The sequence below is a fragment of the Gallinula chloropus genome (assembly GCF_964237585.1).
Source record: "Gallinula chloropus genome assembly, chromosome: 3".
Classification (NCBI taxonomy): Eukaryota; Metazoa; Chordata; class Aves; order Gruiformes; family Rallidae; genus Gallinula; species Gallinula chloropus.
In genome coordinates this window covers 60745745-60758284 of record NC_140087.1, presented here as the reverse complement: position 1 = coordinate 60758284, position 12540 = coordinate 60745745, and the positions used below count along the sequence as shown (strand labels likewise).

The 12540-nt window shown below is 46.8% G+C and overlaps 1 protein-coding gene across 2 annotated transcripts in view; it reads left to right on the top strand.

Moving 5' to 3' along the window:
* Window positions 1-4220: 4220 nt before the first annotated feature.
* Window positions 4221-12540, top strand: part of KCNH1 (potassium voltage-gated channel subfamily H member 1) — a gene marked incomplete at both ends in the record, with an annotated part of 179253 nt that continues 170933 nt past the window's right edge. For both annotated transcript variants that reach the window (XM_084261532.1, XM_084261531.1), the window contains one exon: window positions 4221-4293. In XM_084261532.1, the coding sequence (XP_084117658.1) occupies window positions 4221-4293 (73 nt within the window). The remainder of the gene's footprint in view (window positions 4294-12540) is intronic.

The window sequence follows — 12540 nt, the reverse complement described above, 5'->3', positions numbered from 1 at the left end:
AATTGGACAGGGGAGAAAATAAATACTGAGAAATATTTGAGAAAATATTGAGAAGCTTAGGGGTTGAGATAAGGACAGGGAGAGATCATTCTGCAATTGGTGTCACAGGCAAAACAGACTCAACACAGAATAAAGGAAAGAAAACTCTATTTATTACACAATTACACACACACAGTGAAACCAGAGTCGGATAATGACAAGTGTGACCAGATCTTAAAACACTTCCCCCAACCCCTTTCTTCTTAGTAGACTTCATTCATGATTTCTCTCCCTCCTCCCCTATTCTGGTGGGGGGAGAGGCAGGGAATGGGGGTTTCAGTCAATTCCTCACGAGTTGTTTTCCTTCTTAGCTGGGAAGCGGTTTTGCAGGAGGGGGAAACATGGCTTATGCTCCTCCCCTGCTCCAGGGTCGGGTCCCACCCACAGGAGACAGTCCTCCATGAACTTCTCCAACATGAGTCCTTTCCTATGGGGCTTTAGCTCCTCACCAACTGCCCGGTGTGGGTCACTTCTGTGGGGTGCAATCTCTCAGAGACAGGCTGCTCCAGCCTGGTTCATCCATGGTGTCACAAGTTGCCCCAGCAAGCCTGCTCTGTAGTGGACCTCTCTCTCCATGGGCTGCAGGGGGACAACCTGTTCCACCATAGTCTTCTCCATGGGCTGCACTTCTCTCTCTGGCACCTGGAGGGCCTCCTCTCATTTTTTTTCTCCTAAGTATGATTCCCAGAGGTGCTATGACTGTCGCTGCTGGGCTTGGCCTTGGCCAGCCGTGGGTCTGGCCTTGAGCCCTTCTGTAATTTGTTATCCTGTCAGTGTAGTTCATTTACACAGCAAAAACCACATGGTGGTATACAAATGGAACTCAATTGTAAAGGCCATATATTCTTTTTATTTTCAGGGTTGGCAATAGTTTGTTAAACTTTGTGGTGTTATAATTCTGGTTTTTGACAGTTCACTTTTTCCACAAAGAACAAAAGGTAGTGTGTGAAACAGGGTGGGAATCAAAAAGGCCTTGGAGAAACATGGTCCTTTCTAATAGAAATTAATTAAATTTTGAGCCCTAACTACTGTGTTTCTCTACTAATGCCATGCTCTGAAAGTGAAATGACAAGTCCCGAAGAACTGACAAGAGTGACAGCCAAAGTTTTGTGCAGCTTTGCAAACTGAAAGGCAATGAGAGCAGACAGAGGAGCATTAGAGCAGCTTTCCATGCTTTTGCAAAGGGGTTGGTGGGGTTCGTGTCTGCAGAAGAGATAGTTCTTACTAGCTTTAAATCCAGATGACTTAGCAGTGTTTTAGAAAAAGCTTTACTCTAGGATTCATTAGGTGTTGGAATGGGTTACCTAGAGTGGCTGTATGGCTGGCCAATGGGAAGACTTTAAAGGAAGTTACAGTAGTATCTGTCAGGGGTGAACCTGGTGGTGAGATGAAAGAAAGGAGCTCTATCCTGTTCCAGTGCTTTTATTTCATAGACACCATGGGCTTTAGTGAAATTGCCACAAATTAGTGCCAGCCAGTGATGTTCTTACTGATGTGATTTGAGGTTTCATCAGGTTTGCATGTATCAATGCTGGGAGTTACAGTTACCTTAGTGAACAGGCTGGGATAAATACAGCCTGCTGCCAGAAAGGGAGGTGTCTCAGCTGCCTTTCCTCACTCGCCACCAGTGCTGGGTTTCTCTTCAGGCTGAGTTTTGGTTCAAGTGGGGTGAAAATACAGACAGCTTAGATGGAGGCAAATTCTTCTTTTTGCAGCAGCAGCTGCTCCAAGTGACTGTGGAAAAGTAGCTTAAGGCTTCGCAGCCAAGGGACAATCACTTACTGGGGTACTACACGTCCTGACCTAGGGCCTTATTTTCAGGGAAAATCAACAGGCTGGAAAAGCAGCATAATAAAATACAGCTGGATGCCCTCTATAGCAAGCTGTGGCCTTTTATATTAGCCTTATGTGAAGGTGTTTGGTGTTAAGTTCTGTCCATAGGCTTCAGCAAACATGCAAATTAAGCAATTCAGTTTTCAACGTTCCAAAATAAAAGATCACTGGAGAGGTAACCAGCTAACAATGAAGTGCTGCTTCCAGTGGGGCTTTGCTTCTGGCTTTGCATTATTTGCAACGTTTGCCAGTAATGGCAAGAAAATGAGTATAGAGTTCAAAATAATTGCAGTGAAATGCTCACACAAGTGGAAAGTTCCTGTCACCGGTGGGAACTGTATTGTGCAGAGGTAGAAAGTCTAAAGGAGGTGGAAGATAAAGGTGAGATCTTCCATTTGCCATCACATTTTATTCATTTGCAGAGTTAGAGGGTGGATGTAAACCCCAGCCTATCTAAAAGATGGTACCTTTGACGTGGGATTAAACACGATGCTTTGAAAAATGAGGCAATGGGAGTCTGGACCGCGCAAGGCAACACAAACTGCAGCCAGCCTACATTTCATGGAGTTCTAGAAAAAAAAGTACTGCTTTTCTTTCTTACTCCATCTCCCTTTGCTCCCACTTCTGTGTACTTGCTGATTCAGGTTTTTTGTTTTTTTTTTTTTTTTTCTTTTTCTTTCTTTAAAGGCCTCAAAGTTTCTGTAATGTGTGCCAGCTGCCAGCTGTCTCCAAGCCATAGATATTCCTGCAGAGCCCGGCAGAAGCCAAGCTAGCATGCACTTATCTAGCCCTCTGGCATGGTGGCTTAGAGGAATAGTGAAACAGCAGATCCCAGTTTTCTAAACCTCACGCTGGCATCTTTGCTGCCATGTAAATTTGTTGCCAGAGGTTACGGTTACAATTTTTCTGGGGAAATTGCCAGAGAGTTTAAGGTCTCTTCAGGTTTCGCCTGAGCTGCTGAACCTACAGGAATGAAATAACCCGGGGTCTTTGCATGTGCAGCTGCTGGGGATAGATTTAGCTGTGTAACACTGCCAATCAGTGCTTCCATGAGCTTTTTTGCAAAATCTAGCACATTTCAGGGAGAATCAGTAGCCTTCTGCAGCTCCAGACGCTGGGTTTTTCCCTCCTAACCTGCCTGTCTGTGGCAGCAAGCCCAGGGAAGGCTGGTGGACAGTTCATGACCAGTTTAAAAGCAGCTTGGGTGGCAGTGGGGCTGGGCTGTACCAGAGTGTTAGGAGTCACCCACGTCTCTGGCTGTGTGAGGGGCTGCCAACTCTGGGGGACGTGGATCATCATCTTTGCCATGCAGTATTTGCTGGTATTGTGAGAAGGAGCTTTTTGCCACCCCTCTACTTCCCTCCACCCCTCAGATAATGTGGGTGTGTGAAACATCATGTCTTGAATATGTGAGACGCCGAGCCTGGAGGTGATGGGCTTCGCGAGGCAACGGCGAGCAAGCGCTGATGCCAGAAGAAAACCCGCACCTTGGACAGAGGAGATGGGAGCGTGTGCGTGTGTGCTCCGTCAGCCGCTGAGGGGGGAGGCACAAAGCCGCTTGGCCCCTGAACGCAACCCCTTTGCAAATTAAATATTTCGAGAAGTTTCAGGCCCATCCAAGGCCGTGTTTAAGTCGTTTATCTGGCGGCTCCCGCTGAGCCGTTAATCGGTAGGGCCGCGTAACGCCAAGCAGCGATCATCGCCGGACCGCGTGCAGCCAGCCGGGGGGGCTGGGAGCGAAGCCTCCGCTGTCCCGGGGCCCTGAATCCCGGAGAGATACAACCGGGAGCTCGCCGAGTGGTTTTAAAGCTCGCCGAGTTTCTCAGCCCCGCCGGTGAGGGGCCGGAGCGCTCGCCGGGCAGAGCCCCCGAAGGGTCGCCGCTTCGCCCCTCTCTCCTCCCTCGCCCCGCAGCCGAGAGGAAGCTGGCCCCTCGCCCGCCCGCCCCGTGGCTAGCAGCCGCGTCTGCTTCCCTAAGCTGCAACCGCGACCGGCACTGCCGGCGGCGGCTCCGCGATGCCGGGGCGTGCGGCTCGGCCCCCCACGCACCCACCCCGCATCGAGCGCCGCGCCAACACCGGCCCCAGAGGGTGGCGCTGCCGCACCGGCCTGACGGCACGGCGGCGCGTTGCGGCGACGGCCGGCAGGGGGCGCTGCGGGGAGGTCCGGCGCGGCGGCGGCTGCCGCGGGTCTGCGGTGCGCGGGAGGCGGCGGGAGGGCTGATGCTGCACAGCCGTGCCGGTCCCGGCGGAGGCATGAGGAACGCGGGGCGGGCGGGGAGCGGCGCGGCAGAGCGCGGGTCGGCGCGGCCCTGAGCGAAGCCTCCGCGCCGCGCTTCCGCAGAGCGACTATGGCCGGGGGAAGGCGAGGGCTGGTGGCGCCTCAGAACACCTTTCTGGAGAACATCGTGCGAAGGTCTAACGGTAAGGGGGGGACCCGCGCCCCGGCGCGGAGAGCGGGCTCTCTCCCTGGGCGGAGCGGCTGGCCGCTTCCTCGGCGGGGGCAGCCCCGGGCGGAGGAGCGTCGAGACCGGGGCGGTTCCCGCGACGCGGCGCATCCAGGTGCCGGGGGCCGAAGCCGGTGCCTCCGGCCGGCTGCGCCGCCCGAGTCCCGCGGAGAGCCCCCGGCCCGGGCGGCGGGGCGGCGCGGCGCGGGGCTCCGGCGGCAGGTGCACCGGCACGGCGGGGCGCCCGGCGAGACCCGCCGGCTGGGGCTGTGCCCGCTGCGGGGCGAGCTCCGCGCCCGGGGGCGAGTCGGGGCAGCGCCGGGGGCCTGACCCGGCACCGGGGGCGAAGGGGATCGGGGCCGCCGGCGGGGTCAGGCGCTCCGTGGGGGCTGCGGCTGCGGGGGCACGGCGGCTCCGGCCGGGGAAGCGGTGCGGGGATTCAAAATGGTCTCTGGGAAGGGGAAGCCCGGTGCTGGGGCATCGGCGAGGGCTGCCCGAGTTGGAAGGGAAGGTGCGTTGTAAGTGGGGAGAGAGTTTGCCATTTTGAGGGCTCGGGGTTGGAGAATTCACTATTATTTGCTTTCCCTGGTGCACTGTAGCCAGGTTTTCCTCTTGGAAAACTGTGGAGTGGAAAATGCCTCGAATTTCACAATTGCATGCAAATATGCATTAATGTTATCCAGATTCCTTCACTTAGGGACTTCGGGAAAGCTGCTCCCTCCGTGAGCCGGCGACCATGCAGACGCTCAGCTGTCTGCCTAAGCCTGGGCATGTGCCTGTTGGGAAAGCTCCGAGCCCAAGTTCTGCCATTTTTAGTGCTTCCACGGGCTCCGATGGGGTTGCTTAAGGGATTAAGAACTTGAGGTATGATTGGGAGTCTGCAGGATCGAGGTCCTTTTGAAGAAAAGGCATTTAATTAAAAATATAGAAGATCGACCTTCTTGATAAAAACCCGTGTTATCCAAAGAATTATTTTCAATTGTATTTTGGGTGTTGCTTTGTTGATTCATCGCTTTTTAAAATTAAGTCATACTATTGGAGAAACAGCCTTTGAGAAGACTGTATTCTCACATAAAATTCTGAGGCTCTTCTTGTAGGTTGTTCCTCTCTGCAACTTTCCTGTAGAAGGGAAGGGGCTGGAAGCTGCATTCCTGAAAAAAATACCATCCTTACAGTGAATCTCACTGTTACGTTACATCACATTCAGGCTGCTTCCCTAATCTTCCAATGCCAGATACCTAAGGCTTTTCTCAAACTGTCTTGAGTTTATAGATTATTTTCTTCATTAAAACCCAATTTTCTCTTTGGACTTTCAGTGCCAGAACCTTGATGCAGTAAGTCAGTCGAGGTTTGGAAATGGGGGAATCATGCAGCAGAAACTGTGCTCTGTTTCTTCCTCTTTTCCCCGTTACTAAGAAGGTGTCATAACAGAGCCTGGTGCTAGATAGCACAGGTAAAATGACAGCACTCCATTTCCAAATGCTCAGCAAGTCCCGAGGGCTGTAATCAATACAAGTTTTTAGATTAAGCCTGCTAGGAAGTGATGCACAGTTCAGGCATATTAGGAAAAGCTTAGGGAAGTGACTCAGGTCTAGAAGCCCATTTCTGCTGTAATGTGCCTTCTAGTTTTTGCTCGACCTAGTCCAGCTTTGCTGTAAATGTGATGCCGTCACATACGAATGCTGTATGAATCAATTCTAACGTGGGACCATCAGCCTCTTTCTAAGCCCTGTCTCTTTGAGGAGACAAGGAGAGTCTCCTTTATTTTTTGTCAGGCAGAGCTGTGCTGGCCAGCACGGGGGCTGCATGGAAACATCCTGGTTCCTTGTTGCCTGTCTCATCTTGGCCTGCCTCCTTGGCCTCTGAGGTCATTGGGGAATGCCCACAGGATGGGTCTTTAAATGGGCCCATAAAGCTTGAGGTTTGGCTCCCCCTTCTTGGTTTCATTCGATTGGGTAGTAATGTGACCCACAATGAAGCTATCTAGGCCGTGTGGGATTTGCCAAATAAACCTTGGGCTTATTGTCAAACTGTATTTGCTGGCACATGCAACCGAGTTACATGGTGCCAACGGATATTGAGTAGATACAGATACAGGACTGTTCCTAATTTGGGGAGGTTTCCCTTTGAAAGGAGAGGAATTTGGTCCTAGGACAGAAATAGGTAGTTCTTGTATATGACATGCATCCACAGCCGCAGGTGTCCTGAGGGAAACACACTCTTGCTACCTGTTATGTTTTGGGGCAGGAGCTGTGAACTCAATAAGAGAGGCTGTATAGTAATGATGAAGTAATTGGCATGCAACCACTTTTGGAAGCATTGCTCTAAAGACAGCACTAATTATTCCATTTTTTCACCATCAGTGTAGCAAGTAATGCTTTGGGCAGCCTTTCATATTCGATGTGGGACTGGCAAGCTGAGGCCCCTTTGATGGCTATAGGTAATAGCAGTATGCACAGGCATGCAGCTTCAGGGTTTTTCCTTCAGGGTTGTTATTTTGCTCATGTTTGTATCACGCTGTCCGCAGCAAGACTCGCCTCAAACTCCATTGGTCTGAATCGTCTCCTCTGGAGTTATTAGGGACGAGAGCTGCTTCTTAGGTTGCAAATCGACTGAGATGGGTTCTCATGCAGTAAGTGCCAGCAAGAAGACCTATGCTAGGGTTAGAAGCAGCACACTGTTTCCTTTCCACACGCTGGAGCAAAGAAGGAATTGAGAATTTCTCAGCCCATCCTGCGATGGTCTTAATGATAGCACACACAAGGGAAGAACACATAAAGTGTCATTTGCCAAGGCCTTTGGACCTCATTTGGTCCTCTGTGACTACTTCTTGCAAGAAGACCTTTTGGATGAAGTGTGAACTTAACATTCTATCCTCTTTGAAATGAAGGACGCTGTAATTCTTCTTGTATTTATAAGCTGTGTTGCTATACTAGCCATGTAGAGCTAGAAAAATAAATGCTGCATGTACTGCTTGGTTCACAAAATTTGTTTGAAGCATTGAAATATTTAAAGACCAGAAGACCCAATGGGACAGAAAATGAGCCCGTGCTGTGAAACAGTGCAGTATGTAAAGAATCACTAGCCCCTGATGGTTACTGCTAATGTGATATTAATGTTTTTCTTGGGTAATGTAATACACCCATGACGGTATACAAGCACTATAACAATAACAGTTATAATCTTGGTTCACGGCCAAGGCACCCAATTCAAATGCTGCAGTACGTTACAGACAATACTCATCCTTTGTGATATTCCAGTGCTTTATTGATAACTGGAGGCAAAAATACTTTCCAGTTTACATAAATGCCAGATAAATTCTGCAGTCCTTCCTTGGTCAAAATTCTCTCTGTGAGAGAATTGTCTCTAGGTGGTAATTGTGCACGTGTAAGAATGGCAAAAGCAAACCGTGTGCTTACATGGCTTTGGAATTTCAATGGAAGTCACAGATGCTTTTCTGATTTATTGACAGAACGAGGAGGTTGGAAAAAGGGGAGGTCAGAGGGCATAAGGCCTGTGTGAATTTAGTCTTGCTTTCACTAAATCCTCAGGGACCACCCTAAAGGAGATGCCAGGTATACGAGCAAACCTGCACCCTTTGATAGAGAATGCAAGAAAGAAAAAATGCCTTCTGACACAAATTCTGAGCACAGCAGACATCTCCATGATTTATGGCATTACTTCCATTGGAGGCTATAAAGTCCCAGTACAATAAACGTTCTGCAACCTGGGCATGCTAACCTTGTACCATTGCCTGAGACCTAGGAGAGAAATTAACTTTATTATAAAAAGCTCTGAAACTGAAAAACCTGCTTCTCTGCTCAGCCAGAGAGACGTGCAGAGGAAGCTAACAGAATGAGGAACTAAACTGAGATTTATTTTCATACTTTTGCACTTGAATTAAGTGTCCATTTAAATGAAAAGTTTTCCAAGGATCCTTAACCTGACAGCGCTGTGCCTGCTGCAGCCTGGGCCTGCCTGCTGCCTTCCTTTCAAAACCCAAAGCTGTGAGCAGCATGGTATGGGGATGTAGACCTGGCTGCAGCTAAAGCAGTTTGGGCCCAGGAGCAGTGTAGGCACACTTCCCAAGAGGCAGGGTTCACTGTCTTAAGTGTGGCGGGTCGAATCTTTCTGAGACTGCTGGGCGGTTGTGTTGGTAGGGAACATGTGTATGAACGTGGCAAGGTCTGCATCCCTCTTCGGTATCAGATGTGCCACGGTTAGTCAGGACCTGGGTATCACTTGGGGCACCTCACACAGCTGCAGCACTTTCGGTAAATAGCATCTGTCATCACAAAAGTATTTTCATACGGAGAACAGGGATGTGTTTGTTGAAATTAGCAAGCCCATTTTTGGAGTGGAAGTACACCTTTCTGTTTCCTTTTGATGGAATACGTTTGGTTTCCTGACCATTCACAAATTTCCTTAATTTTCAATGAATCTTCAAGCAGCACTGGGTGAAATTCATTATTTGCCTTGTGCTGTGGGTAAATTACATCCTAGTGTGATCTAGTGAGGTTCTACTGAACAGGGAAGTGCATTTTAGTGACTGTTTCTGACATGAAAGTACCAAAAAGGACGAAGTTTAACTGTGTGATATTGAGGTATTCCTTAGGAGATGCAGCGTCTGGGTTAGGATACCCTAGGTCTTAAAGCACCCAAAGGAGCTGACTTGGAAGGTTGTAGATGTGCAGGTTTTCAGCTCCATGCTGCCAGTTTAAAGCCTCATCCACCTTCCAGACCAAAGTGCATTAAATTCAGCATTAAAAAATGCCTGAAGTAATGGAACAGGGGGTCTAGCCTGGAGAATGCTTCCCTTCCCATGTATAGAAGGCTCTTGTCAGAGTCATGCCTTGCAAAAAGTGTGTGGAAAACTGCTGGATCAGTAATAATCATAGAATCACAGAATATCCTGAGTTGGAAGGGATGTGTAAGGATCATAGAGTCCAACCCTTGTCTCCACGCAGTCAGAGCATGTGCCTGAGCACATCGTATAGGCACTTCTTGAACTCAGTCAAGCTGGGTGCTGTGACCACTTCCCCGGGGAGCCTGTTCCAGTGCCCAACCACCCTCTCAATAAAGAGCCTCTTCCTAATATCCAACCTAAACCTCCCCTGTTGCAGCTTCATACCGTTCCCTCAGGTTCTGTCACTGGTCACCAGAGAGAGGAGATCTGTGCCTGGCCCTTCTCTCCCACTCGTCAGGAAGCCACAGACAGCAATGAGGTTTCCATCAGCATCCTTTTCTTCAGGCTGAACAAACCAAGGGACTTCATCCTCTCCTCAAAGGTCTTCCCCTCCAGACCTTTCACCATGGTGGTACTGTACTGCATAGAGTCCCTTTAGCTGAAGATTTTGTTTCCCTTCCCATTGCTATGATTTGCTCAGTGCAAGGCGAAATGAATGTTGTCCTCTGCAAATCTGGCATCCAGTGGCTGAGGTTGAACCTACACCCTTTTGTATCTAATCCTACAAGACCCACTTTATTTAAGATTTCCTGTAAAAATCACTTTTGGCTGAGTAAAGTCCATGAATGTAGGTTTGCCTGTTGGCACTGATTAAAAGAAGACATTTAGCCATGAATCAAAAGATCTTCAAAAACCACAAGGGGACAACCTGTAGGTTCTGTGCTGAGGATGTGTTCCCAAACAGAGAAAGAAACAAACTAAAGGGTTTAGTTAATTCTTGATCTTCCTTCTTTTCTAAGTTAAGAACTGTGGAGACACTTTTATTTTCATCCATGTTTTTTGTACAGTTGGCCAGTACAACAGCTCACCTATTTGCTATTGACAATATTTTCCTCAGTATCACTAGAGTTGAATATGACGTGGGGTTTTTTGCTGGGCCAGAAGCTTCTAGTTTTGTGTGTGCATCTTCATGCATTTAGAAATGTATGACCTGATTTCCTTAAAATGACTTTTATAGATAGTAATGAAAAAAAAATACAACACAGAGATGATAATGTATTTTAAAATTAATGTTCTGAAAGCTCAAGAAGTTCTACTGTGATAATTCAACATATCAATCCATTTCTGCATTAAATCCTAGAACAAGATCATAAAACAAATCTTAATGAAACCCATTCACTGGAGAATTTGTTAATGCATTTCTGTAACTCATATAGGTGAGCAGGGAGTTAGGTCTTGTCAAATGCTTTTAAGGCTTTTGATGGCTGTAGCTACAATCAGTAAATCAATAGGCTTCTTTAAACTGATGGAAGATCTGTATAATTGATGCAACTAAACCATACTTTTCCCTGGATTTCTTTGAAGATCTGATGGGGGGAAAAAAAACCCCAAACAGCACCACCGCCCCCTCATCCCCCCCAAACTTGAACAAATAAATGGTGAAACCTCACTACTAAACAGTGCTTTTGTTTTTTTAATAAGAATGCTGCGATGTATGACTCTTCAATCTGACAAACTCTCTAATGGCTGAAGATTATCTTGTGCTAACGTCACATTTTTCTAAATGTCTTTTCCTTTTTTAGATTTCTTGGTATGGACAGTACTTCAGAGATACATAGGGATGATGCTATGCATAAAATACTTACGGAATTATTCTTGTTCCATTATTCTGCACTGATTTGTTTTATTACAAAAATACAGATAATTATGAAGATTTTACTGCTACTAGTGTTGGAAGGATGTGTTCTTTTCAATTTAAGCTTTTCTCATGGTAGAGGTCTACTGTGAAATATTTGCTATAAAAGTGCAAAATAACCATTTACCAGGTGGAACCAGGAGTTTTTATCTATACTGCCGGCTGAAATTAGCATTCATTTTCTGTAATGATTCAAACTGAGTCACTTGAAGTTGTTGTTATAGTTAGTGTCTCTTTTGTTATTTGTGGTAAGTATGATGAAATACATTTTTTAATAATTCTTTTCAGCCTGTACTCACACTAAGCTCTGGAGTACAGATGACAGTGTAAGTCATGTTTGAATAAAGCATGAATTGCCTGCGTGTACTGGATTGTGCTCATGCTGTAGCAGCCAAGGAGCTTTAAAATCCATTTTTGTTTCTGTAACATAAATAGTTGTATAAAACTTCCATAAAACGTGTAAGCCCAAGTGAACTTATCTGTAGGGTTTTGTGAGGTTACAGCTTTAAATAATTTGGTCTCAATATTAAGGATTACTGTAGGTCACTTTATCATCATTCTGTAGGGAGATCAAGTTGTTCAATAGGATATTTGAACATTGATGGACTCCCTCTCTAGGAATGAAGACAAGTAGAGGTGGATGGGTGTATCCATGTAGATTGACTTCTCCAGGAAGATATTCATGGAAGAATTTTGTCCAGTTACTTTTATTCTACCATGTGAATAATCTTCCATTCCTTTGAGGAGCCTGTATTTGCTCTGAATACAGCTATAGCCCTTCTGTAGAGATGAAAACATGGTTGTTTCCATGTCCTTCCTCCCTGAAATGTGACCCTTGAACCCCATGTATGCAAGGAAAGGATTGAATAGATGTTTGAAATTCATTTTGACTGACTTGTACTGATTTAGGTCCATATTTTGATCTCAGAAATGGTATTTGAACAATGTAACTAATCAGTGTGACTAAATGCTGCTGTTTCACTTTTTTCAAAGCTAAGACTAAACATGAGCAAAAAAGTCATATGTACCTATCCTTTGCAAATTGTTAACGCAGAAGTATGATGTGAGCTGTGTGAGTGTATTAGTTTTGACAGGCCTGCTTATAAACAACATTTTATTTCCATGCATTGTGTTTCTTACCATAAAAAAAAAGCCAAACATGTCTCTTTCCCCCCCATATCCAAGTGATGCTACTTGTGATGCAAAGTCAGTAGGTTGTAAATGCCACAGTTGTTTAGAAACTCATCTGTCCACTGTACTTAAACTCTATGACACAGTCTTTAATCATACGACAGTTGCATGTGATTTTTGCCTGCTGTACATTTCTTAGTCTGTGACATAGCGCTTTGCGCCCATACAAGAGAACAAGTAGCTAAGGAGGCTGTATCCCTCACCCTTACCCCAGTGACTATGGGTAGGGTGAGAAATCTATCTACTGAGCAGTTCTTTTTCTTCTGCCATAGTAGTGGTTTGTGCTTTGTAATGCCAGAGGTCTAGGTTTGCTCCACTGGACATCTGTGGGAGGAGTTTGAGGCATGATAAAATAGATGTGCTGGTTTCAATAACCAGGTTTACATCCTCACCCAACATGATGGAGGCTGTGGTCTGGAATGAGGAGACTA